Below are 27,869 nucleotides of genomic sequence, written 5' to 3'. Positions count from 1 at the left end.
ACAGAATTAGCTAACTAGAGCTAAGGACTTGAGTGCAGCTTTGGCTCAGCTTCTGGCCTCTTAAGATGAATGTGTCATTTAAACAGCATACCTCCAAAGTGACCCGAAGCAGCTTTATTTTGGCCCGTCTCTTCGGGCCCTAAGTTACTTCATGAATAACTAAGAGTTATTCAATCCTATGGTTACTTACATTAAAGTGAACCACAGTTAATTCAAATTTCCTTTTAATTTAATATACAGAGGAATTGGGCCGCATATGGACTACAGAATGACCTAGAACATACTGGTCGTCCGAAGTCTAACTGAACTCAGCTGATTTCAGTAGTCAACTCTGATGTGAATTCAAAGGTGAAAGAAATCAAACAGGGTTATACATCTCAATGGAAAACCAAGTTTGGCCTGAATTTTAAAAACATCAAGCACATTTGATCAGTAAGTAGAAGCCCTTTTACCTGGAGACACCTCCTCTTTCTGTCTGACTGTATGGTCCTTTGTGAATTTCACCCGCTGATGAGCTCGGATGCAGGTTTTACATAGCCACTCAACACACTCCACACAAAAACCATTGGCTTCTGCATTGTCTTCACAGCTTGTACAAACCTAGCAAAATTAGGAAAACCTTGAAATAAATCAGCATTTTCACTTTCACTGGCATCATTGGAAGCAGCAAGGGAAGTCAGGCAAGGAACAGAACTGTGCATGCATCAGACATTCATCTTTTCCACCATAGACATTTACTCAGCAATTTTTTCTTTAACACTGATGCTACTACAGCAGTATGAAACAACATTTCAAGTGGGGACCAAATCAAAACACATAAAGCTGACCTCAAGTTACATAGCATTCTCACGCAAACATGGTTATTAAACATCACTTGAAGTCATTCCACCAAAATAGAATTAAAAATGTAAATGTAGAACTACTGTACTTTTCAACCTAACAAAGGGAATACACAATCAAAGCACACCTAACAGATGGCAAAACCGCCGAAGAAGAAGACTCTACTACACTTCAAGGCAGCATACTGTACTGTTGAACAGCTCTTACTATCAGGAAGTTCTTCTGAATATTGAAGTGTAATCTCTTTTCCTGTAGCTTGAATCCACTGTAACGCATCCCTGTTCTATAGAGCTGCATTAAACAAACTTGCTCCATCTTCAGTAAGACATCCTTTAAAATATTTAAATAGGGCTATCATATAACCTCTTAACATTTCTCTTCTCCAGGCTAAATATACACAGCTCCCTAAATCTCTCCTCACATTGCATGGTTTCCAAACCATATATTAGATTATAAACAGCAACAAAAAAATTATGGGACACAGCTAAATGGATGCTCTGCGAATCCACATTACAAGAGATTAGGATTACACTTCAAATTTCGCTAAAACTAAAATGCTTCAATTAAGAAAAGAAAAGCTGTACTTAGGTGACTTGCCTAAGGCTAGTTATAGGGAATTCACAACTCCCTTCTACAATAGTTCCAATGGATAACAGTTCATTTTGCTGCATGATTCCAAGTGCTGATTAAGTCCCATAAAATACTATATGGCTTGAGTCCAGGTTATCTGAAGGAATGTTATGACGCAGTCTGGATTTTGAAATCTTCAGAAAGCCTTCTTTCCTCCCCAATATCCTCACAGATATGTTTGGTGGAAACACAGGAAAAGATCTATCTTGGTGATGGCTCCCAAGCTCTGGAACTCCTTTCTAGGCTAGATGGCATCCACTACAGTGACCTCTTGTCTATATGCCTTTGGAAACTGACTGAGTTTTTAATGTGTTGCATTTTCATCTCATGTGATTTAGAACACAAAGTAAAATCAGACCGAGTTAGTACATGGGTAAGAGACTATCAGGTAATACCAGAAATTTTTAGGTAGGACTAGGAAAGAAACCTGCTAAAGTTCAAAGAACTGATCCCAGCCAGAACTGGCAATAATCGTAGACAGACTAATGGCTTTAATTCAGTAAGGCAACTTCCTATGTTTCTGAGAACATTTCTATTGTATTGTCACAGTAAATTAATAATCAGCAGTATACATCCAATACATACCTGATTTGACTTCTCCACCGTGCTACTGGGAACTTCAGCAGTATCTTTCACAAAGATGTTATCAATAATATGTCTTTCTGCACACTCCTGGCCACAAATTGGGCAACGAACAACACCAACTGGTAAGAAAGAAAGAACAAGATACATTACTGAAATTGCAAGTTGTTTATTCATTAATACATTTTGAAAAGCCCTCTACCATTTTTCTTCTATTTTCTAGCAGTAACAATATCTCACTCTCCTTACTCATCTCACTGCTACTCTAAACTGGGGACTATTCTTATTCTTTTCTTTTATGTATTACTGTATCGCACTGCAGTCTACAAGGACTTCCAAGGACAAATGAAAACCGATTAAAAAAATAAAAAGATCAACCTGGTTTAAACCAACCAACCCTGGCTAATCAAGTCAAAATTAACTGTCTTCAGTCCTCCCCAATTTTTGAAAGCCCGTCTTCAGGAAACATTAATAAAAACACTTCAAGATCTAGGTTTTTCCTCCTTTGCTGTACTCTTAGCATTTTCTTTAATAACCCACTTTTGTTTTATCCACAGATTCAAGCTTCCACAGCTTTTAATAATCCACCTTTGTTTTCAGCTGTCAGATCCCATTTTACCACACTTTCCACAATTTGTTATAACTTCTGTGAGAACTTCTCGACAGATTACACCTATCAAAATTCATCACACAGAGCTATTTTGCTCTTCTCCATATCACTAAAATATTTTAAGACGATAGTAGAAACGGCAGGAACACTGAAGTTACAACTGGAAGATGGAAAAAGCCTGGAACTCCTGAAAGCTTCAGCATTTTAGGCATGATTAAATTAGATATTACAAGTCTCCTGTGCAAGTTCCTTAAGGGTGTTTCTCTTCCAAAGATTCTGAATTTACTTTCTGACACTCAGGATATAACTTAAGGAAAATAATGTTCAGAACTGTATTCTTTACAGTCAACACGAAAAGCATAATAGTAATAATAATAACCATGCTTGCAGTGTTTTCTTGCCAGATGTACCCTTATGCAATTTACACACAAATCAGTAATTCTACACTTAATGACAAATAAACCATGTTAATTCACTTGCTTGGTATTATGATGAAGAATGCTGGATATTATTCAGAATTTATACATCAAGTACAGTGAGTATCTGAAACAAAATACTTTCCATCTATGATTTAACTTTAATGCCATGCCAGCCAAAACCAAGTACAAGGGATTCCCATTTCTTAAGTATCAGTGACAAACAAACATAATTGGATCATCTTCCCACTTTCATATGTGCTCATTCATTTACTATTCTTTATTCTATAAAATCTTCATACTTGTCCAGACTAGTAACTGTCTCCGGAAAGAGAGTGCTGCGCTTGTTCTCTGTACAATACAGTGGGCACTCAGTATCCACTGGGGTTTGGTTCCAGGACCTCCCGTGGACAACAAAATCCATGGACGCTCAAGTCTCATTAAATACAATGGCATAGTAAAATGGTGTCCCTTATATAAAATGGTAAAATCAAGGTTGGTTTTTTAGAATTTATATAATTTTAAAAAATATTTTCAAGCTATGGATGCTTGAATCTGTGGATAAAAAAATCATGGATACAGAGGGCCGCTTTAAATTAAAATGGCAAACCATTTTAACTCTTTGGATTACTGAAATACTATCCTTGGTTTGCCATGGGTATCAATCAATGACATTTAAAATTACTTTTTTAAAATAAACAGTTTTATTTTTTAAAACGCTGAGCACATCTTTGAAAGATTGATTTAAAATGAAACTTCATTTTAAAAACATCCATCTTTCAGCCTAAAAGAACAATACTTTTATGCAATTTAAAATGAACATAAACAGAGTGCTCAGAATAATGTACAACATAAAGAAGTATAGGTATGGCAAGATACATGCATTAATGTCACAATTGTTTCCCGTGTCTCTAATCAGAAACAGTTATGCCAAGTTAAGTCAATGAGGGCAACATGACCAATGATTTTGGGACATGATTACATATTATGATGGCTTTGTTCACCCCTGGTTTAGTGGCAAGCCAATATATTTTAAAATTGTACAACGGAAATATTACAGGTTGTCTTTCTGAAATATCTAAAATATTACCCAAAATATATGTGGTTGAAAAAGTGACAACTCTCCTTTCGAAATTCAATGTATACACAAAATATTTAATATACTATGCATAAAACTATTTTCAGGCTATGTGTATGAAGTATATGAAATATAAACCAATTCTCTGTGTTGATTTGGGTCTCATCTCCAAGTTATCTCATTGTGTACATATATGTAAATTCCAAAAGCTAAAACACTTCTGGTCTCAAGTGTTTTGGATAAGAAAGACTCAACCTCTAATTAGAAAATGAAGTGTTAGCAAATTAGTAGAAGTAATTGAGAAATTTAAGAAGATATCTGGCCTTATAATAAATATGCAAAAATCAGATATTTTGCTCCTAAATACCAAACGGGAGGAACAAAGGAAAATAAAAATTACTACTGGTTTAAAGTTAGGGATAAAGAAGATGAGGTATTTGGGAGTAACTTTAACCAAAACTTTGAATAAGATAGTACAAGGCAACTATAATCAGTTATGGAAAAAGATAAATAAAAAAATTAATAAATGGCCAACTAAAAAATGGAATATGCCTACAAAAGTAATGATGTTTAAAATGATATTACCCAAATTTCTATATTTATATCAAACAATTCCAGTAAGGATCCCCACAAAAATAATAAAAGAATGGGATAGAACAATTAAAAGATGTGTTTCGGGCAATAAAAAACCTAGATTTACAAACGCACTAATTTATGGTCATCAAGAAAGAGGCTGAGGTATCCCCTCTTTAGAGATATATTTTGAAGCAACCCAAATGAAAAGCATCTTAAAATTTGAATATGAAAGGGAAAAGAAATGGATAAGGCTAGAAAGGTCAATAAATAAAATGGAACACAGCTCAGATTGAGTGGACAGAAGCATAAAGGTAATCTGATTGGCCCCTTGAGTGTAACTAAACAAATCTGGGAAAGTTGACAAAACACAATGATAAATGGAAATTTTAAATGGTTTCTTATAGAAAATTTAAATACAAGCAATAATGATGACTTAGGGAGAATACTTTAAAAAAATGAAGGTATTAAAGTTGTAGATGGCCTGCATGACAAAGAGGGCAACCCATATGGGATTGACAGACTCACCAACTTAATTGGAAAGATGTATTGGGTCCATGCAGCTGGAATTAATAAACTGCTACAGAATATAGTTAAAAATATGAAGGAAAATAACTTAACACCATTGGAGAAGATCATCAAAAAGATGCTAAATGAACCCAAGGGTATTATTGGATTTATATAAAGAGTAATATTAGAGTATCAGTTTAAAATCATAGATATTTTGAAAGGAGTTTGGGAAAGAGATTTAAATTTAACAAGCGAAGATATACAATTGTGGATACAAGAGGTTAAGAGAAACAAGCACACTAGAATAAAAGAGTAACAGATGAAATTAATAGGGCGATGGTACAGGACCCCTTCTCAATTAGCACTTTTCAATAAAAATCTATCAGCTAAATGTTGGCAATGCAGTGGGTCCAAGGGTTTTTACATGCATATGTGGTGGGATTGTCTGTGTGTTCAGAAGTTTTGGGGTGAGGTGATAAGAGAGATTAATAAAATTATAAGCAAGTATGTTCATTTGAGCAAAAAGAATTGCATAACATTATATATTAAGAATAAGGGACTGAAGAATAATGAAGAGAAAGCAATAAAATATATATTAAAAGCAACACAGGCTGTGATAGCATCAGGATGGAAAGAAAGTAAAAGCTGGAACTTCACCAAGGTAGATAAGTATTTGTCAGATAACTTGTTGTTCGATATTATTAGAGATAGAAGATTAAAATATACCGGAGAAAGTAAAGTAGAAGCTTGGAATTTGGGTTGGGAAATCCTGCTGGAGAAAGTTAAAGGGAATACAGAGTACAATGGAGTCAATAATGTAATTAAATCCCACATATTGAATGTTAGGTACTAATTGTAAACAGTGTATTGATTCTAAACTCTATCAAGCCGTGTGGGAGGGGGAGGTGGAACAGGGAATGGAGCATATGCAACATTGTTTGTATATATGTTAAAATAATTTAATAAAGACTTTATTTAAAAATTTAAAAAAATAATTAGAAAATGAGAACTCAATTTAATTTAACAACGTAAAACAATATTTTTATATTTGGTTTAAGATCACAGCATCACCCAGGTTTACTTGACTGCAAGTCCAGCTGAATTCAGTTGGACTACCCTCTGAGTAGAGCCAGTGAGGCATAGTGGTTTGAGTGCTGGACTAGAACTCTGGAGACCAAGGTTCAACTCCTGCTCAGCCATGAAACCCACTGGGTTACTTTGGGTAAATCATATGCTCTCAGCCTTGAGGGAAGGCAATGGCAAACCTCCTCTGAACAAATCCTGCCAAGAAAACCCTGTGACAGGTTTGTCTTAGGATTACCTTAAGTTGGAAATGAATTGAAGTCTCAACACACACAACCTCTGAGTAAATGTGTAGAATTATGTTATAGATTACTCCATTTAAATCACTTCATGCAGTATAAACAAGCAATAATAACCTTACTGGTTAATGCATCTTACATAATATACACTATGAGAGTAGCCTGTGCACAAAATATTTAGCGCAAACATACTTAAAATAACTACGTTTGCATACAGTACTATCATCAGAAGGATTTTGTGAATACGCAATGTGGCTTTTCTATATAGTGAAAAAGTACTGCAGACTACTTCACAGACTGTCAAAAAAGCAAACAAGACAAGAAAATGTTGGACGTTTGCTTTATAAAAATGTTTCAAAAAATTAAACAACACAGAGGAGCCTTGTAACCTATCTAAAAGTGGAATTGCTGCTCCTGGAGACTTACAGGAGAGGCAATTCAGTATTCATAGTTTTTTGTGGGTTTTTCAGGCTATGTAGTCATGTTGTAGAAGAGTTTATTCCTGACGTTTCACCAGCATCTGTGGCTGGCATCTTCATCCTCTCAAGATGCCAGCCACAGATGCTGGTGAAACATTAGGAATAAACCCTTCTAGAACATTACTATATAGCCCCCAAAACCCACAAAAACTATGGATGCTGGCCAAGCCTGGGGAGCCTGGCTCATTAATTACCAGAGAAAATTGGCCCTTGGAACCACTGGAGTAGCCCAATTCTCATGCATAAATAATACTTGTGTAAGTACTGAGCCAGGTGGATCATCAAATGCTTACTGAACCCCAAAATGGAGTTCACATGTCAAATTGTTACTCCTCGAGTTCAAACAGCTAGAAAGAATAGAAACCACATCAGAGCAAGTTGCAACATATCAAGCAAACCAAAAGAAATAAATTTGAAAAAAATGATTATATTCCTGTTACAGTAATCAAGCAACCTTAGAATTCTGTTATTGAGATGGTTATGAAGAAGTTCAGATTAAGTATACATCACTTTGCCCTAAAACCATTTGTTCTTCTCCATATATGTTTAAACATATACAGTGTATCATTTACCAGCTGTATTCATAACAGTATGCTTCTTCAAAAATACCAAATCAGAAAAATTGAAAGAAAAGTAGTAGAATGTCTTTCTAAAGCACAGGTCTGAAGAACCCTTTCCAGCCCAGTGGACAAATTCCAGTTTAAGGAGGACTTGGGGTGGGGGGCTGCATTCCAGAAGAGTGTGAGGCTAAGGGAACAGAACAAGCCTAAAAGAAAAAGGTGGCATCTGGTTTGAAGTCTCTCCAATATGCCCCAGTGCAACAGCTTTCACACCTGTGAAACTTTGCCAGATTGCAAACAAAAGAGGAGGCTGACCAAAAGGGAGAAGGGTCCAGAAACCATGCCTTATGAGAGACTTAAGGAGTTGGGTATGTTTAGCCTGGGGAAGAGAAGGTTAAAAGGTGATATGAAAGCCCTGTTTAAGTATTTGAAGTGGTTTCTCATAGAGGATGGAGCAAGCTTGTTTTCTGCTGCTCCAGAGAATAGGACCCGGAACAATGGATGCAAGCTAGAGGAAAAGAGATTCAATCTAAACATTAGAAGGAACTTCCTGAGAGTAAGAGCTGTTTGACAGTGGAACACACTCCCTCAGGAAGTGGTGGAGTCTCCTTCCTTGAAGGTCTTAAAACAGAGGCTGGGTGGCCATTATTATTTAGTATTATCAGTCTGACAGTCAGTCTGGCTTGTGGCGGTCAAGCGTTCATAGCGACGTCACTTTTTGATCCTTCGATGTCGGCTTTTCCTATCATTGTGAAGCAGAATTCACCAAATGTTGGATTCTTCACCCACTAATAGGGAACGTGAGCTGGGATTAGACCGTCATGAGACAGGTTAGTTTTACTCTACTGATGAATCATTATTGCAATAGTAATCCTGCTCAGTGCGAGAGGAACCACAGGTTTAATCATTTGGTGTGTGTGTTTGCCTGAGGAGCCAATGGAGTGAAGCTACCATCTATGGGATTATGATTATCATTTATTTGTATAGGGCCATAAATTTTATATGGCCCTTTACAGAACAATCTGTTGGGACTGCTTTGCTTGTGAGTTCCTGTATGGCAGGGGGTTGGACTGGATGGCCCTTCTTGTCTCTTCCAACTCTATGATTCTATGATACTATGAAAAGATCCTGCACCATATGAAGCCTTTTCTTTTTTTCCCCTTTTTTTTAAATTATAATTTTTATATAGTCTATGAAGCCTTTTCAGCATGCAAACAAAAACATATTTCAGTAGACAGCCTTCCCATGGTTTAAACAGGTCCTTAGATCTGGCCACAGAACTTTAAACAGGTCTTGAGATCTGATCGCATATCAAGTTTTTTTCCATTTTTTTTATTATTATGTAAAATTTACAGTGAAAGAAAAATAGCCAAAGTGGGGAAAATTTTTTAAAGCTAAACTGAGATTGAAGACAGACCTCTATGGAGAATTTTCCAGAAAAAAATGAGTAAATATTCCAGTGAATGTCTATACCAAGCTGTTTAATGTCATAAATCAACATTGCCCAAGTAGGTTTTATTTGTTGTAAGCTTGGTGCTGGTAAATTACAAATTTGATTGTGTTAAATACAAGAGGACCTGACCCTGCTGCAATTATTTCACAAGACAGAGAAAAGGCATAGGACAAAATTAAATGGTGTGAGGGTTTTTTGTTGTTTTCCATCACAATTTCTGAAATGGATTCAAACTGTTTACATCTCTGCTAGCTTGAAAAATAATATGAATGTTTTCTTTTCTTTTTTTCATTTAAAATAGGGTACACAATGGGATGTCTTCTGTGCTCTAATATTTGACCTATGATTGGAACCCTAAGGGTATGCAATTAGTGAAAAATTAATAATTTGGGGATTTACACATGGAAAATATAAATATAAGACAGTTTTATTCTAATTAACTTTTGCTATTTATTTCTAGGTCACAATCTTCATTTTCAAAGTTGATAAAATTTATTGATAGCTTTGGGTACCTTTCTGGCTATTCTGTTAAATCGGTCTAAAACTGAGGCAATTGTTAATACTCCTTCTGGGTTGTTTTACAGGGAACAGTTTTGCTGGTGTCCAGATACTAGTAGGTAATTGGGAATACTATATTGGTTCCTCTTTCTATTACATAGTTGATTAAACTGGATTTGTCTGCATTGCTTGTTGAAACATTTCTGGATCTGGACAGGCAAGCCTCACTCAGACTAATCCAATACAGTTTTTTGTTGGTTTCTCGCGCTATGCGGCCATGTTCTAGAAGAGTATATTCCTGCCGTTTCACCAGTAGCTGCGGCTGGCATCTTCAGAGAGCATTTTCCTGAAGATGCCAGCCACAGCTACCGGCAAAACATCAGGAAAACCCTTCTACAATATGACCTCATAGCCCAAAAACCCCACAAAAATGATGGATGCCAGCCATGAAAGTCTTCAATTTCACATAATTCAATGTATTTAAGGTGAATGTCTTACAATGGGTATTTATGTGCTTTGAGACATCTCAGTGTATACTCAGAAAAAAGCAATATTATTTGTAGGAAATTTTTATGAGCTCTCTAGTCTGCTGCCTTTTAGAGAAAAAGATACAACTGTCATTTTCAGAAGGTGGACTTGATTTCCAGGCACAAGTTAGTGTTATAAAGCATTATCTTCTGATGTAGAAATAAAAATATTTGGCAAACATAGCCAAATTCAGCTATTCCTCCTTGGGCAATTTTAGAACCTCTTTTAGGACTGACTATTTTAGGTTCTCTTCATTTAAGGAAGAAAGGGGTGATATGCCCTTTGTAGTTTCCACAGCCTGGGTATCTTGGCACACAAATATTTTGTCAGCTCCAATTTGATCCATATAGTCATGCTAAACTAATTTTATAGGTCAATCCTAATCTGAAGATTGATCTTTTCATAGAACAAACACATTGATTCTGGAATTTATTGTTATGTGTCTTCATATCAACTCCAACTTGTGGCACCTTTATCATAGGCTTCTTTTGGCAAGATTTATTCAGACGTCTGGCACTGCCTCCCTCTAGGCTTTAAGAGTGTAACTTGTCCAAGGTCATGGGGGCATCCATGGCTGAGCATGATTCTGAACCTTGATTTCAGTGACCTAATCCAACACTGAAACCAGTACACCATGCTGACTCTCATAGTAGAATTTTTAATTTGGATCAATAATTGGGTCAGAAGAATTTTTGCCTTTTCAATACTGCAATCTATTTAAATGTTATCTACAATTACACTGTAGCAACATTTACAACTGCTGCACCTTCTTGTGTCTATACAAGGAAAATTAACTCCGCCTCAGCCCCTCCTGCTGTGCTGGAAACATTAATCATATCCTCAGAGAAATCGGAACTAAAAATATAGTCTTAAAGGGCTTGTTGTAAAGCACTAAATTTGATGTTAGTGACATTAGAGTTGAGTGGAACAGAAAGTTAGTATCATACAAGTTAAAAGTTAAGACTTATAAAATTAACTAACAAAATGTGACCTACCTTAAATATCTAAAATTGCTTTAGACCTAAAATTACATTTGAAGTTCCAGGTGTATTAAACACCATCACACCTTTTTAGAAAGCATCTGCTTCAACTAAATGTCACCAATTTAATGTTGATAATGCTTCTTTGTGTCCCAGGATGTGGGTATGTTCGGTGATTTCTTCTTTTCTGGTTTAATGTGTTACAATGTATTCCACTGTGTTAGAAAAACTGTTGGCATTCGCAGATGCATGGGCATGACTTCTTTTATAGAAAATTTGGTATCAGAGGCAAAAATAACATGGAAAGAATAGTGATACATTCCTACACTACAAAAAGGAGAGTAGTTCCATGTGTTGCAACAAACTTTTTATTTCAAGCTAACAGGCACATGTGAAACAACCTGGTCAGGTAAGGCTTGCAAGTTTAATGGGGGGGGGGGGGGGGATCCAGTTTTCTAGAGACCGTTTGAAAGCTTCTTCCAAAATGCATCCAGACAGTAGCATGACTTGGGGGGTGGAAACTGCACCAAGTGACACCCTAAATGAGATGACATCACTGCTATGAACAAATATAATAAACAGCCTAAAAGATTACCAAAGAGCCTAGCCATCCCATGTATATATCCTCAGATTCCAAGACTTATGAATGCTTAAGTGGAGTGTTGATGTCAACTCTGCCTGTCTGATTTTAACTATTATCATGAATTGTGTGCTCAGGTAGCCAGGTGATTATGAAACTCCAGATAGAATCCAGATTATCTGAGAAGTGACAAGGACCCTCAATCTCTCAGTCTAAAGAAACAAGGGTAGGGAGCTATCCCTGTTTCACCCTACCCATGTTTGTAATACAACAAACCTACCAGAATAGCATGGTCCCACCTATCATGCTCGCTTGGTCTGAGAGCTCCCTCCTTCCCCTGTCTAGATTTGGCCCACATTGTGAAAGATCAGTAATTTATTTGTCCTGAAACTTTTTTAAGGCGAGGAGACACTAAAGATTTTCATACCAGCACTTACCGTGGGGTAAGCACTGTTAAAATGCTGGTAAATCGTTAAGAAGAGTGTGTGTCCAAAAGCCTGACATGTTCCTAAGCTTCATAAAAATAATCCAATGAAGATAAATTGTGGGACAATTCTCAGGATACCACAGGCAATGCTGAATGGAAGATTCTGTAATCTATGGTCCCTAAGTATTAATTTTGTAAGCTCTGGATCACAGTTATTTCTGTTTCTACTTGAGAGTAAGTCTCACTAGGAGTAAATAGGCTTTTTTTTAAAAAAAAAAATAGCCTATTTACAGTGGGGCTGACAAATGTGAATTTGGGTAGAATAATCAGAAATACTGTGAACAAGTGAAGGGGACTGGTAATTTCAGAACCAACTCCTTCAACTCCCAGCCCCATACAACAGCCTCAACTCTTTGGTTGTGATGTAAAATAATGCCTCTGCTCCCTGTGCATATGTCAAGCACTTAGCATTTTTCATCTATACAATCTGATAACTCTTTTTCTCATTTCCTCAGCACTGTCTCTCTATCCATTCTTTATCCAAATGATCTTATTTCCTCAGCTACTTTTTCAATTCCTTTCTCTTAATCCTCTTATATTACTTCCTCATTGGCTTACTTAGCATGTGAACTCCCAGTCACTGGAATGCCTACAGAATTTCCCAACATGGGAACATCTACAACTACAAATGCTCAAATAATTTTGCTTCAGTATGGTACCAATCATTGGCATATTGGGAGAATAAAAATGTGCCAGTCCTGCACATCAAACAGTTTGAGAAGCACTGGTCTAGTGTGAATGGAAGATACTCATAGGCGGTTTAAAGACAACAACAGACAGAATTATGAGTTCTGATGCCAGGGCGGGAGGAGCTGGAGGAATCCTGTATCGTCTTACTGCCATTTCACAGCCTGAAGTGAAATGTGCAACATCTTCAGAGACCCTTTTTAATAGTGAGGGCCTTTCTGTATAGGGCTCTTCTTTTAGAATGGGTTCCTGTACAGGTGGAACCTCAGTGAGGCTGATGGCAATAAAGTAAAATGAGGATGCCACTAGAACTCATACTGAAATGGATGATTCAACTATTGCGGAAGTGGGTGTTTGGCAGCAATGGGAGGAGAAGGTGCCCTCTTATGGGCCATGTGGACGGAACATCTATTAAGCACAATTTTCCCAGAGTTGGGGATGAGAACAGCTTGTACCGAGCTGTAGCGTTAGAAGGAACAGTTGGTATGGATAAAGATATGTCATATTCCAGTATGGAAGATCTCAAAACCAGAAACATTAAAACCAGAGCAAAGAAGCCCTTGATTCCTATAGGGCACTTGATGCAAATGATGTAACTTGATACCAAGGAAGGCATTAAATGTGTCAGAATCGCTGAAATTATGAAGTTTTACAAATGGATAGTAGTCAAACAAAAAAGAATACCTGGAAACAAAAAAGAACCAACTAGGGAAGGGTTAAATTAGAGAAATTATCAACAGCTTGGGTATCCCTTATCTGGAATTCTGAAATCTGAAATACACCAAAATCCATTAATTGTCCACATAAGTGGCTAAGACTGTGACATCTTTGCTTTCTGACAGATTCAATGTATACAAACTTTGATGCACAAAATTATTTTTATAATATTATGTATAAAGTTACTTTCAGTTTATGTGTATAATGTGTACGTGATAATGTATATGTACAGTAAGCCCTCCACCCTTTCACAGGTCAGTAAAATGAGTACCCAGCTTGTTGTGGGCAATTGGCTTACACATTGTAAACTGCTTAGGGAATGCTAGTTCACTGATAAGTGGTATAGAAATGTACTTGCTATTGCTATATTGGTGTTGTTGTAGTTAACTGTCCTTGAACAGACGTCAACCCATGGTGACTATGAAACGAAACATCTCCGAGACCCCCTATTCTTCATTGCCTAGATTCTGCAAATTTAATCCCATGGCCTCCATGATTGAGTCTACCCATCTGGCGTTTGGTCTTCCTCTCTTTCTACTATCCTCTACCTTTCCAAGCATTATTGTCTTTTCTAATGAGTGTTGCTTTCTCACAATGTGGCCAAAGTACAACAGCTTCAGTTTGATCATCTTGACTTCCTTTTGTTCATCCCAGTATTCTCAACATTCTTCTCCAACACCTCATCTTGAATAAGTTGATTTTCTTCTTATCCGCTTAATATAAATTAATTCCATAATTAAACTTGGATCTCCCAAGATATCTTCATTATGTATATGCGAATATTCCAAAATCTAAAAACCTCCAAAATCCAAAGTACTTCTGGTCCCAAGCATTTTGGATACTAGAGACTTAACTTGCATTAATTTTTCTCCAGAGTCAAATATATCTGTCTATGCAGAACCAATGAATTAAAAAAAATCAATTTATTTGGTTTCCGCAAACATCTGACCCAAATATTCTTTGCATCAGGAGTTTTCAAAATTTATACCCCTATGGATTACCACAAATCACAGAGTGGTACCAAATGAACGTACAATTTGGCATAATAAGCTAGCAATTACTAATTTGTTGTTCTTAGAAACAGAGTTGGAAAAGACCTCAAGAGCCATCCAATCCAAGCCGTGCAGGAATACACAATCAAAGCACTCCAAACAGATGGCCATCCAGCCTCTGTTTAAAAATCTCCAAAGGAGACTCCACCAATACTCTGAGGGGGTGTGGTCCACTGCCAAGCAGCTCTTATGGACAGGAAGTTCTTCCTAATGTTTAGGTGTAATCTCTTTTCCTGTAGCTTGAATCCATTGCTCCGTGCTCTATTCTCTGAAGCTGCAGAAAACTAACTTGCTCCATCTTCAGTATAACATCCTTTCAAATATTTAAACCAGGGATAGGCAACCTTTTTGAGCCGGGGGCCGGGTTGCTGTCCCTCAGACAACTGGGGGGGCCGAAGCCGGGGGAGGAAGCTTCCACCATACGGGGGCGGGGCCGCATGCCGGGGGTGGAGCTGCCACCCTCTGGGGGCGGGGCTGCATGCTGGGGGCGGAGCTTCCACCCTTGGGGCGGGGCTTTCTCTGCTCCCTTTCCCGACCTCCAGCTGTCTGACAGACAGCTAGAAGTGGGAGGGGGGATTGGGAGAGGGGGTGACAGGCGCGCACCTGCTCCTCCTGCCCTTCCTTGGCCCCCAGCTGCCTCTCAGAGACAGCTGGGGACAAGTAAGGGCCTGTGAGGGGCAGGAGCAACAGGCGCGCGCAGCCCCTGCTCCTGTCCTCGGGGCTTTGTCAGGCCTGAGGTGTCCTCTGAAGGACACCTCAGGGCTGCCAAAGTCCTGTGGGGAGGAGGAGGCGTGTGCCTGCTCTCTCCTCCTCGGCCCCTTCATTTGGCCGAACGGGCTCCAAGGGGCCTTTTTGGCCAAAGGGGATGGCCGAAACCACTATCATTGTTAAAGCAGACCTTTTAGCATTAAAAGCACCGAAAATAAACAGAAATGCACTTTGGAAAGTCACACTGTCTCACCTTCAGAAAGAGTGCATGTCTCAGAAACTGACTGATATCATCATCATCATCATCGCCACCACCACTATCATTGTTAAAGCAGACCTTTTAGCATTAAAAGCACTGAAAATACACAGATATGCACTTTGGAAAGTCACACTGTCTCACCTTCAAAAAGAGTGCATGTCTCAGAAACTGACTGATCTCATCATCATCATCACCACCACCACTATCATTGTTAAATTAGACCTTTTAGCATTAAAAGCACCGAAAATACACAGAAATGCACTTTGGAAAGTCATACTGTCTCACGTCAGAAAGAGTGCATGTCTCAGAAACTGACTGATATCATCATCATCATCACCACCACTATAATTGTTAAAGTAGAATACTGGAAAAAATGGACTTTAAAAACACAATTAAAATAAATACTGGAAAAAATGGACTTTAAAAGCACATTTAATTAAAATAAATACTGCAAAAAATGGACTTTAAAAACACATTTAATTAAAATAAATACTGGAAAAAATGGACTTTAAAAACAGCACACTTAACCAAAATAAATACTGTAAATGGGCACCCATCTCCTCCTCCTCCTCCTCCTCCTCCTCCTCCTCCTGCTCTTCATCCTCCTCCTCCCTGGCGCCAAAAAAGGCAAAGGAAATGGCCCTTTCCTTTGCCCTCTGGCTGCAGCCCAGCCCAACAGAGGAGGAACTCCTCCTCCGGAGCCTGGCTGGCCAATGGGGGCAGACTGGGGCTGGAACAGCCCCATCCCCTGCCAGCCCTCACAGGCTCCAGCCTGGAGAAAGGGTGGGCTGTTCAGCCCCAGCCTCAGGAGGAGCAAGTCCTCCTCATTAGCCCTGCGCGCGGCCCTGCAAGGGCGCATGGAGGGCCAGCGGAAGTGCCCGCTGCCCAGTGCGGAGGAGGAGGTAGATGGGCCGCGGAGGAGGGGGAAGAGGGCGGATTGCGCAGCTGTGCAGCGCCCAAAAAAAGGAAGTGGGGGAGGAGGAGGTGGGTGGCCGCTGCGGGAGCGCGCGGAGGAGGAGGAGCGCCGCCAAAGCAAAATCCGGCCCCCAAGCAGGGAATTGGCGTGGCGGCAGTACCGTGCTGGGGCCGGTCCTGCCGCCTCGCCTCGCTGGATGTGGCCCGTGGGCCGGGGTTGCCGACCCGATTTAAACTGTTGATGTATGCAAGACCTGGGTGCATGTAAGTCCACACGCAGAAGAGTTGTGCCAGGAACAAGAAAAGCTCTGCTGTACAGTTAAAGGAATTTGGAGAAATCCTTCTCCCACACAGAACCTGCAGATACGACAACTGCTGAGTTCTCAAGAGGGTTTTAATCGTGGTTGCAATATTTACAGGTACTTACACCAACTGACATAATGCTCCGCCACCATCCACTATACACCAACCACAGAGAGCATTGGCACTCCTTCCCTATGTACACAATCACCAGCAGATTCTGGTCCAACCCCCCAACTGGTGTGTTAACACAGTTTCCTGTCCCCTATGTACCATGACTCTGCAATATTGATGATTGATGACTTCATGTCATGCCTTTGTGTCATCAGCTTCCTATGACTCAGCTCACGTCACTATGCACTGTCATCATGGCTTCCTGTTGAACTCTGGTTACTCTAACGTTTGTTCCATATTGCTGCATCTAGGACATTTTCACTCTGAATGCAATCCATCGTGACATAAACAGGGCTATCATATCACGTCTCAATCTTCTCCTACCCAGGCTAAGCATATCCAGCTCCCTAAGCCACTCCTCACAGGACATGGTTTCCAGAGCCTTCACCATGTTGGTCGCCCTCCTCTGGACACACTCCAGCTTGTCAGGGTCCCTACTGAATTGTGGTTGCAAAGTATTCCAGGTGAGGCCTGACTAAAGCAGAATACAGTGGTACTATTACTTCCCTTGATCTAGACACTATTGATGTGGCCTAGAATCAGGTTGGCATTTTTAGCTGCTGCATCACTCTGTTGACTCATGTTCAATTTGTGGTGTACTTAGGGATTCCTAGGACTCTTGTGTGCCTTCAAGTCATTCCTGACTAAAATATTAACCTTTTATCTCTTTTTCTAATTTTTTTGAAAGCATCCTCTGGTACATTTCCCCTAGAGAAGCAAGTCCCTCCCACCAGATGGCTCTATCCCAGCCATCTTAATTCAGCCTCTTTCTTGCTATGCCCCAGCAAGTAGATGTACATCAGCATGTTTTCTAGTTCCTGTTGCTAATGTCCAGTCCCAAATTGTTCTTCTGAGGTGAAAGAAGTGACCATTGTCAGAGCCAAAGACAGGGTAGTAGCCCCCTCTCTGTTTTTCCTTTGCTTCATCTATCCTTTTCGAATGTCTTCCTTGCTGTTCCTCCACTTCCTTCCCTCACACTTAGCTAGAATGTCTGCTATCACTTTCTTCCCTTCAACTCTACATGTTGCAGCCTTGCTTTCTAACCGGCTCCCACACATCTATGCAATGAAAATGTGCAGGGGATTGCTACTGGCCTCAATCCAACCCAAAAGCTTAACAGCAGGCAGGAGAGGTACTGAGGAGGCTGCAATACTGAGGCCCATTTTAAAAATACACCAAGACTCACTGGTCTCAAGCCATAAAACTGAGGAAGATGAAATGCCCTCTCTCCAACCCAACTGCCATTGCCATGGCCTCAGAGTGAGACAAGAGGCACGATCCGCTGGACTTAATGCCCTCCCTCACTGCTATCCTCTTTCCTTGTGTGCCCTGTCTTTAGATCCTATGCCTGAGGGCAAGGAACTGCTTTTTCTTGTTCTTTTTCTTGTAAAGCCCCATATACAGTGCTGGTGCATTATAAATGAATGATAATTATAAATCTGCTTTACATGGAAGGCAAGTGCACCATTTATCTGTTCACCACAGCAAGCCATCACCTGTATGAATTTCTACTGCACCTGCTCATTTCTTCCTTCATTATATAGGACGCCATATAGAATTAAAATCTGATTTCTCAAGAACTGAGAGAACGTGATTTACCAATTAGTAAAAGGTTTCAATATCATGTTTTCTATATAACAAATATCAGAATATTTATACAGGGGTCTGCTCTCCTGATGTTCAGCAGGCATGGTTTTCTGGTACAGCTTAGGTTAACCAACTGAAATAATTGTGAGCTATTGGTTGATTTACATAGACACATACCAATTACATTTGAAAATGTTTTTAAGCCTTTTTGATCATTTTTTTAAAATACTGTGTCACAGCCCCACCTGTGGTCTTTCTGTTTGAGCACATGCAAATAGATAATAATGCTCAGCAGCACTGTCAGCACCTATAATTGTCCAAGGTGCTAACAAATTATCTGAGAGTCTCCAAGTTTTACATACAGAACTTTACTACAGAATATTTACAACACTATATATAAACCAACAACTATCCAATCAACCATCTACTAACAGCAACCCACACAGAACATAGGTCACACCCATATTAATACACTTGTTCCATTACATGATCACCTCACACAGGTGTCTGCAACAGTCCTCTTACATCAGTCGCTCGCATCATGTCTGCTGTGCCATCGTGGGCATATTCTACAAGGTGTGATTGATGACACTCCATGTCAATCACCAAGCTGCAACCTTTCACTTGTGTTGCATCATCCAGCATCTATATTCTGTACAGTGAAATTCAGTTTCATTTTTACATACATTGACACACTGTGATTTTAATATTTAATATTTGTAATTAAGGTTTTAACTTCATCATTTTTAAAAAACCACTGTAAGCCACCTTGGATTCCAGACAGAGCAAGGGAGGGTATAAATTAACTAAATAAATGAGAAGAATACATAAACAGATTCTCCCGACTCTGCAGTGACCAATTGGAGAAATATTGCCCTGGAGAAGCAATTCTCAGAACCTGCCTCTGCCCCATGTTCCAGAGACCAGGCCCTTCTGTACATACTTTTGTTGGGAAAGGACACTTCTAATGAAGAGCAAAGCCTTTACTGTAATTGTCCCAACACCACCTGATGAGATCTGGGGGTTGTTCTTGTTAAGGAAAAAGCAACATGGGATATACAGTGAATGAAATAAAACATGTATGTGAGAGTCAGGATGACTCAGCAGAAGCAATTAAGAGCCACACAGGTGTAATAGGTAATGCAATTAGCAAGTCCTAAATGCCAAGGACAGAAATGCAAAGTGGATAATTGAACACACCTGAGAATTGTTAAATGGTCAAGGCTGAGATGATGAAATCATTAATTCTGGGTAGAAACAAGAGAACCAATGAGAGTGGATGTACACGCCCACTGGGTGGATACTGACAAGAGTGGGTGGTATGATCCAAGGACTATAATAATGGCTATGAATCCTAATGTATTTTGTGGGTAGTAGTAGTGAGGAGTTGTGTTGGATAGTTTGGAGCTGTATATAGTAGAATAAAGTAGATCTTTTATATAAGACTACTGAGTTGTCTGGTGTCTTGGGTGAAGATACAAGAGCCAGCTGGATCCTGAAGAAGTGGGAAGACTTCTGTGGAAGCAAGAGTGAGAAGGTTTGGAGAGTTTGTCAGGGTCTTCAGCCTATTCTCTGTAACTCTGCTGCTTTAGAGCAAAGCTTTAACCACTGACCAAAACTGGTCAGCGCCGGTGCGTAACAAGGCGGTGAGTCCGAGCCAGAGGTGAAGAGCTACAACTCCCATCATCCCTGACAGTTCTGTCCCACTCTCCATTATTTCCAAAGAGTGTAAAATGTAAGTGGTTTGGAAGGTGTCTGAGTTATGACTTTTGCATTACAATTTGACTCATCTGTTCATATTTGGACTTTCTTATTGAATTTATGATTTTAAATTATAAAAGTGGGGAAGTAGCATTTATAAATATGCATGAATGTGTTAAATAAAAACAGACACTATCTTCTGAATGTTACAATACTCATAAAGGTACTGATATAAACCCATTTGCTTTGAGATAATTTTTCCCCCTTTTCAGGGCAGTTCACCGGCAATGAAATGCTCTATTAGCTTATAACAACAAAACTAAGGATGTAAAATGAAGTGATGTAAACAGCCTGCAGGGGGAAAAGTTAGTGACATCCAGACAAAACTCTTCTTTATCAAAGTTTGAAGTAGTACAGATTTCAAGTTTCAAATGATTGTATATGCACTTTGTTTCACAGATCTTACCTGAATCAGTATAATAGAACCACAGCTAAATAGCTATCATATGAGTTATGATATAATGTATTTAAGAGTGCACATGCACATCGCAGCCAACAGAGATGTCTGATGTAAATAACAGAATACAGCCAAACAGAAAGTCTGTACATAACATCTAGTTTAAATTATAAAGAATATGATACAGGATATTATGTATGCTGCCTTACATAGTTTACAGTCACTCATAACACTGGTGAAGTTAGTATCAAACAAACACCTCTATGTAACCTTAAGCAGTTAGGAGACTGGGCCTCACTATTTTTATATCCATGGCTTGTTCTGTGCAATAATAAGTGCCTACAGTTTGCAATTTTTTTTACTGTATTAAGAACTCCTTCAGCTGAACAATACAGTGCATTTGCTCAATCTGGCCAAGTCCACACCTTCACACTGCATATTAGTCTATAAACTAATTGGGAGTCAGTTGTGATTTGCTCACCACCACCCCTGGTCATATACTAATAAGATACTATAAGGACTTATACAAGTAAGAAGTAGCTAAACCACCAAATATGTATTTACTAAGGATGTATAAAAATTTAAACATCACTGGGAGAATTTTACAGATTACTCCTATAAGTGTTATGCTTAAAACTATGTGATGTGTAGAAACAATTAATTCAGGTTAATGACAATGGCTTCAAGAGTCTCAAGAGATATATATCCTGGGGACTGTCTAATTAGCAATTTGTAACCCGCTCTGAGAGCTTTTCTAAAGATTGGGGTATACATAAAATAAATAATACTAAGAGTATATAATAAACAATTTTATCAGACACAAATTTGTCCCTTTTAATGCAAACAGGAAAAGATTACTCTTTGTGCTTGTGTTTTACAAGAGCATACACACACTTATTTCATTCTTTATCTCCACTAATAGCAAAATATCCTGAAGTTGAACCTATCTTTCACCCAACAATAAGGTAACACAAGCATACAAACATCAGCTTGTCAGCAAGCAATGTACTTAGATGTCCCTCATTGAAAGTCATCAAGTGCACAAAAAAAGGGGGGGAGGGTTCAAGTATCAGTTCCCAACACAGATGTTAAAGAGAACAATTAATTACCTTTTGGACCATTCTGTTTTGCCCAAATACCTGACTTCAACAGGGCTTACTAATAAGGAGGCCATTTCACGGGGGCTATGCTCTAGTAGGGATTTCCTGGCTCACACCTTTACTAAACACAGGATGCTGGGCATAAACACTAGGAAGTTGCAGTCAATTATGGTTTCCCTTCCTAAAGGCAGAGTTTTCAACTGCATCTCATCCTCCTCCCCATTTCCTGCTCTACTGAGAAGCAGAATGAATCCACATCACATCACTCCATGCTTACAACCACACACTATTGTTTGCTTTTCACTTCTAGGGATGCAGCCCCTGCACACTTTCAGGTCTCTTCTCAACCTACATCTCTCTGTGGTTTGCACATCCAAGGGTCTCAATATGTTCATGCAACTTTGACAAAATACTACCACAGAACCAGAAATCATAGCCAGGGGTAGCTATGTTGACCATGTACCCACAAGACAGCAATACCTTTATGAGACTAACCAAACTGCACAAGATACACGTTAAAAGCTTTGGAAACGTGCCTCCAAGGCGACCTGAATTGAGAACAGCCACAACATACTGACAAAAGGCGCAGACTTGGGACTAAGAGTCTTAACTTTTTTCTCCTGCATGGTTTCTTTAAAACACCTTTGCCTGATGAAGAAGCCAGCGGGGCTTCCAAAGCTTGCAACACGTATTTTGTGCATTTTGGTGGGCCCCGTAAAGGTATTGCTGTTTTGTGAATATGGGATGTTGTTGCACATTGCATTTAATGGGACTTGAGCATCCACACGGATTTTGGTATCCACAAAGGGGTGTGTCCTGGAACCAAACCCCAGGAGATAGCAAGGGCCCACTGTACGTTTTGCTGAGAGAACCGGGGCTTTCATTTGGGATGTTATTGTTCTGGACCATGGAAAAACCAGAGCTTAAACTTGAGCTGGGGCTTATCATAATAATAATAATAATAAATAAAATATTTATTTGTAGCCCGCCTTTCCACAGATCAAGGCGGGTTACAGCAAGTGCCAATGACAGGATAAAAACACAACAACACAGCAAATATACGTTAAAACAACAAATACAATCAAACAATGTAACAATATCCAGCTAGCTTAGGATGTACAACAACAATAACAATGACAGTGAGGGGGAGGAAGGAGGCTAGAAAGGGAAGATCCAGGCGAGGCCTTCCTTCTGGAATAAATACTGGGAGGGGAGTAGTTCCAATTTTAGTATTTACTTTGTTTTAGTACATTAGCGCATTAACTCAGTATTTTATACTCTTGCGTTTTATTCTCCGTTTTTGATGACCTATGTTTGATGTCCTGCCCTTCTGTGAAATGGGCGTTAGAAATAAACATTATTATTATTATTGTTATTAATTTCTATGCCATCTTTCTCCCAGAAAAGGACCCAAGGAAGCTGACTAATAAAACAAGTTAAAAACTTCACAATAAGAATTTAAAAGAGAACTTAAAATTAAGATCAACTAGCTATCCTTTCTTCATGTCGCCTGCCCTCCACACCTCTCACAGTCACCTCTGAGCAATGGCCCCCCAAAGGCATTTGGTTGACAAGGTGTGTTCAGAGGAGGTTTCCCATGGCCATCCTGAGGCTGAGAGAGTGTGACTTGTCCCGTGGATTTCCATGGCCAAGCTGGGAACTGAACCCAGGCCTCCAGAGTCACAGTCCAGGGCTCAAGCCACTACTCTCTCTCTGGCTCTGCACACTCCCCAGAAAGTGGGCTGCAGAGCTGGATCTCCCACACTCCTATAGATATACATTCATGCTTCTTAGTCCTGCTTTTGGACAGTCCTCCTGGGCAGATAGACGGCTGAAATGTAGGTCGTGTCCTGGGAAAGGTGGCCCTGAATGGAGGACTTTTTTGGCATGCCTCCTGGACAGGAAGGTTGGATTGAAGGATGCCTCTTGGGAAATGAGGGCGCCTGGTCACCCTGAATGGAAGATGCTTTGGGGATTCCTCCTCCTGGGGAATGCAGGACATGTCCTGGAAAAGGAGGGTGCTAGGTCTCACTCGGTGGAGGGCATTTTGAGCCTTCCCCTTGGACTGGAGGCTGAAATGGAGGACGCGTCCTGGAAAGAGAGGGCGCCTGGTCACCCTGAATGGGGGTCATTCTGAACATTCCTCCTGGACAAGGCTGAAATGGAGGACGCGTCCTGGGAAAGGAGGACGCCTGAATAGAAGGCATTGGGGACATTTCTCCTGGGCAAGGTAGACATGGAGGACGCGTCCTGGGAAAGGAGGACGCCTGAATAGAAGGCATTGGGGACATTTCTCCTGGGCAAGGTAGACATGGAGGACGCGTCCTGGGAAAGGAGGACGCCTGAATAGAAGGCATTGGGGACATTTCTCCTGGGCAAGGCTGACATGGAGGACGCGTCCTGGGAAAGGAGGCAGCTGACACGGAGGAAAAGGAGGACGCCTGGTGCCCCTGGCCCCTGCTCTCCTCAAAGGCCCCCGACTCCCCCAGATGAACAAAGCCAGGCCGGGGCTGCTCTTACCCGGGTTGCAGTGGAGCGGCGAGGGCGGCGCGGAGACTGGCGAGGAGGAGGAGGGGGCCGGCGAGGGCTGGAGCAGGAGCGGCGGCGGCGGAGGCAGCGGCGGAGGGTCCTTGGCTCCGCTGTTCCCGGGCGAAGGGCCCGAGGAGGAGGAGGAGGGGGGCGGCAGCATGAGGTAGCGGTGGGGCGGGGGCAGGCAGCGCAGGCACAGCGAGTGCAGGCAAGGCAGCAGCTTGGGCCGCCGGCTCTGGATGTGTTGCCCGCACACCCCGCAAGTGTCCAACAGGTTGAGGCGGGAGTCCGACGGGCCTTGGCGGCTCTCCGCCTCGTTCTCCCCGCCCGCCGCCGCCGCCGCCGCCGCTGCTACTAGCACTGCCGCCGGAGCGGCCAAAGAGGGCCCCGGTCCGGCCGGAGACGCCTCCATTGTTGAGCCAACAAACGCCGCTCCCTCCCTCCCTCCTTCCCTCCCTCGGCCGCCCCTCTCTCTCTCTCTCTCTCTCAGGGCTGCGCGCGCAACCGCCTCTCAACGCACACAGCCCAACGCCCGCCCAGGCCCCGCCCCCTCCTCCTCCCACGCCCCTTTCATCCGCCAGGAGAAGCTCCGCCCCCTCCGCTCCAGTCAGGGTTGTAGCGCCTTCCCTGAGGCGCGGTAGGTTCTCTGTGGCAATTAGCCCCGCCCCCGCGATGCAGACCTTCCCGATGCCGGCCCCTTCACTACTCCAGCGCGACCACGCCCCTTTTGGTTGGCACGTTGCTATTAGCCACGCCCCTCTGCATCCTAACGTTCCTATTGGCCCGAGGTTGGCTCCTCCCCTTGGCGTGGCCCCGCCCTTTTCCTTCTAATATAGTTTCCCATAATGTAATATAATTAATAGAATGTAATATAGCAATATTCTTTTTTCATATAATTTTACTACATAATATAATTCGCTGAACATAATATAACACTATTATTATTATTATTATTATTATTATTGTATAGCACTAATATACCAATATTATTTTTAATATAATTATACTTCTTAATATAATTAATAGAATGTAGCATATTATTTTTTCATACATACTACATAATATAATGTAATTAATAGAAAGTAATATAAAAATATTATTTTTCATATAAGTGTACTACATCATATAATATAATTAATAGCACGTAATATAGCAATATTATTTTTTTCATAAAGTTATACTACATAATATAATACAATTAATAGGATGTAATATATTATTATTATTATTATTTTAATATAATTATACTACATTAATTGTATAAAATTGTGCTATACTTAGGATATTATACTACACACAGACACACATATAGGCTATAACTATCCTATATTAGTAATGTAACAGTAATTATTATTATTAAAGTAATATAGGCCCTTTCCAGAAGGGCACCCTAGTACATACTCCATACGTACTAGGGTTGCCCTGGGGCATCTCCTTCAGTACGTATAAAATGGTGGCGCCCTGTCCACATGGGTGCCGCCATTACGACGTCACGGCCACGACGCCTCCAAACAGAGTAGCGTTGACATGATGTCCTGGCACCACGGAAAGGTTGAGAAGAGACCTGAAAGTGTGCAGGGGCTGCATCCCTTTACACGGCTGCACCAGCAACACAAAGGAGAAAGGGGCCAAGCGTTGCGGTGTCCTTGGGGCTTGAAGCTGTGGCAGCTGAGGCCCCGATCCGTTGGGGAAAGGGGCGGGTACAGGCCCCCCCAAAGGGGCAGTCTGTAAACCGCCATAATTACTTTTGTCCCTCTCTTTTCACAGGCTTGGAGTCTGCTCTTCACAGAAGGGACGAGCAGGGAGGGAGAAAATGGTGGTGGCATCCACACACACATCATTATTTTCAATGGGACTCAAATATTTGCAGGAACTGATCCCCGTGAATTGAGAGGGGCTACTGTATATCATTATTATGATATAATACATTATTACATCATAATAATGGAGAACCAGTTTTGCATAGTGGTTTGAGCATTGGACTATGACTCTGGAAATCAGGGTTTGAATCGCCACTCTGCCATGAAAACCCATTGGGTGACCTTGGGGAAGTCAAGCTCTCTCAGCCTCAGGGGAAGGCTATGGCAAACCTCCTCTGAACAAATACTGCCAAGAAAACCCCATGATACCTTCACCATAGGGTTGCTACAACTCAGGAAAGACTTGAAGGCACACCACCACAACAATATAATGATGGACAGTGAAGAAAGCAGATAAGAAGAAGATCTGAAATGTTTTCTGTGGACTGCCAAAAAGACAGATACAGTGGGCCATACACATTTCCTGGGGTTAGGGGCACAGGGCTTCCATGAAAGTGGGGAAACTGCCAATAAAAAAGCACTGTTTTTTTAAATTTGAGGGAACACTCACTAGGAATCTCTGGTCCTCCAGCACAACTCTATGGTCAAAACGCTGACCATAGAATTGCAATGGAGGACTCTCTAGGTCCTCCAGTGCAACTCCTGGCAGTTGCTGGAGATTCCTAGAGAGAACACATTAATAAAATCCGTGAATAATCAAATACACAAAAGTCAAAGCCACAAGTGTGGAGGGCTCTGTACAGTGAGCACTTGGTATCCATTTCATTTAATATCCACTTGATTTGGTTGCAGGACCCCCATGGATATCAAAATTCATTGATGCTCAAGTCCGATTATATCAAAATTGTGTCCCTTGTACTCAAAATGGCAAAAATCAAGATTTGTTTCTTGGATTATTAAAAAAAATATATCTATTTTCAAGCTATGGATGGCTTTGTCCACGGATGCAGAATCTCTGGGTACTGTAAATGAGTCCTAGATGAAATCAAATCTGAATTCTCCACAGAGAAGCCAAGATGACAAAACTGAGGCTGTCGTACTTTGGCCCTATCATGAGAAGACACAGTTCACCAGGAAAGACAATAATGTATGGCAAGAAGAGAGGAAGATTGCATTGCAGACAGATAAATCCAATCAAGGAAGCCCTGGCCCTGAGTCTGCAAAGACCTGAGCAGGGCTGTTGATAGTATCACTTGGAGGCCTCTCATTCAAAGAGCCACCATATTGTGAGTGGACTAGGCCCAAATCGGCGTGGTTGTAATTATGAGCAGAGAGTCCTGAATGTCTGAACCATATAAGTAAATAGAGCGGTGGCATATTATGATGTGTGCACAGTACAAGGTGTTGGTTATCACCTTCAAAGCCCTTTAAATCACTAATCTAGACTTCAAGAAAGCTGTTAAGACGGATCTCTTCCGGCAGGCCTTCCCATAATAAAATACTCGGCTATGTAGCGACCCCCACATATATCTGATGACTCTGCCTACCACTATTGTTTTAATTTGTGAAGACACACCCAACTAAAGGTGGTGGCAGGTTTGGGTGTGCAACGCCGGTACCCTGGTGAGATCAAACTCTTCTACCCAAAAAAGCTCTGAAGCTGAATGTAAAGTTCAAAAGGGGGGAAAATTTAATTTAAAGGACAAAATAGTTTTCTCCTCCCAGCTCTAAACAAAAGGTACTTTACAGTTTCAGCAATCTTCGGGATGTCATCTTTCTGGGTCTGATGTTAGTTTG

At 40.7% G+C, this 27,869-nt stretch overlaps 1 protein-coding gene across 2 annotated transcripts in view; it reads right to left on the bottom strand.

The window, feature by feature from the left end:
• Positions 1-24,763, bottom strand: part of TRIM24 (tripartite motif containing 24) — a 58,038-nt gene extending 33,275 nt beyond the window's left edge. For both annotated transcript variants that reach the window (XM_089527920.1, XM_089527921.1), the window contains exons 1-3: positions 24,304-24,763; positions 2,056-2,174; positions 453-600 (exon numbers count right to left, since the gene is read on the bottom strand). In XM_089527920.1, the coding sequence (XP_089384046.1) occupies positions 453-600; positions 2,056-2,174; positions 24,304-24,724 (688 nt within the window). In that variant the 5' untranslated portion in view covers positions 24,725-24,763. The remainder of the gene's footprint in view (positions 1-452; positions 601-2,055; positions 2,175-24,303) is intronic.
• Positions 24,764-27,869: the final 3,106 nt, after the last annotated feature.

Source organism: Sceloporus occidentalis, unplaced genomic scaffold, assembly GCF_023333645.1.
Source record: "Sceloporus occidentalis isolate IW3139 unplaced genomic scaffold, rSceOcc1.0.p SCAF_5, whole genome shotgun sequence".
NCBI classification, from domain to species: Eukaryota; Metazoa; Chordata; class Lepidosauria; order Squamata; family Phrynosomatidae; genus Sceloporus; species Sceloporus occidentalis.
Note: the sequence above shows the minus strand (reverse complement) of the source record. Positions and strands in the feature narration are given on the sequence as shown.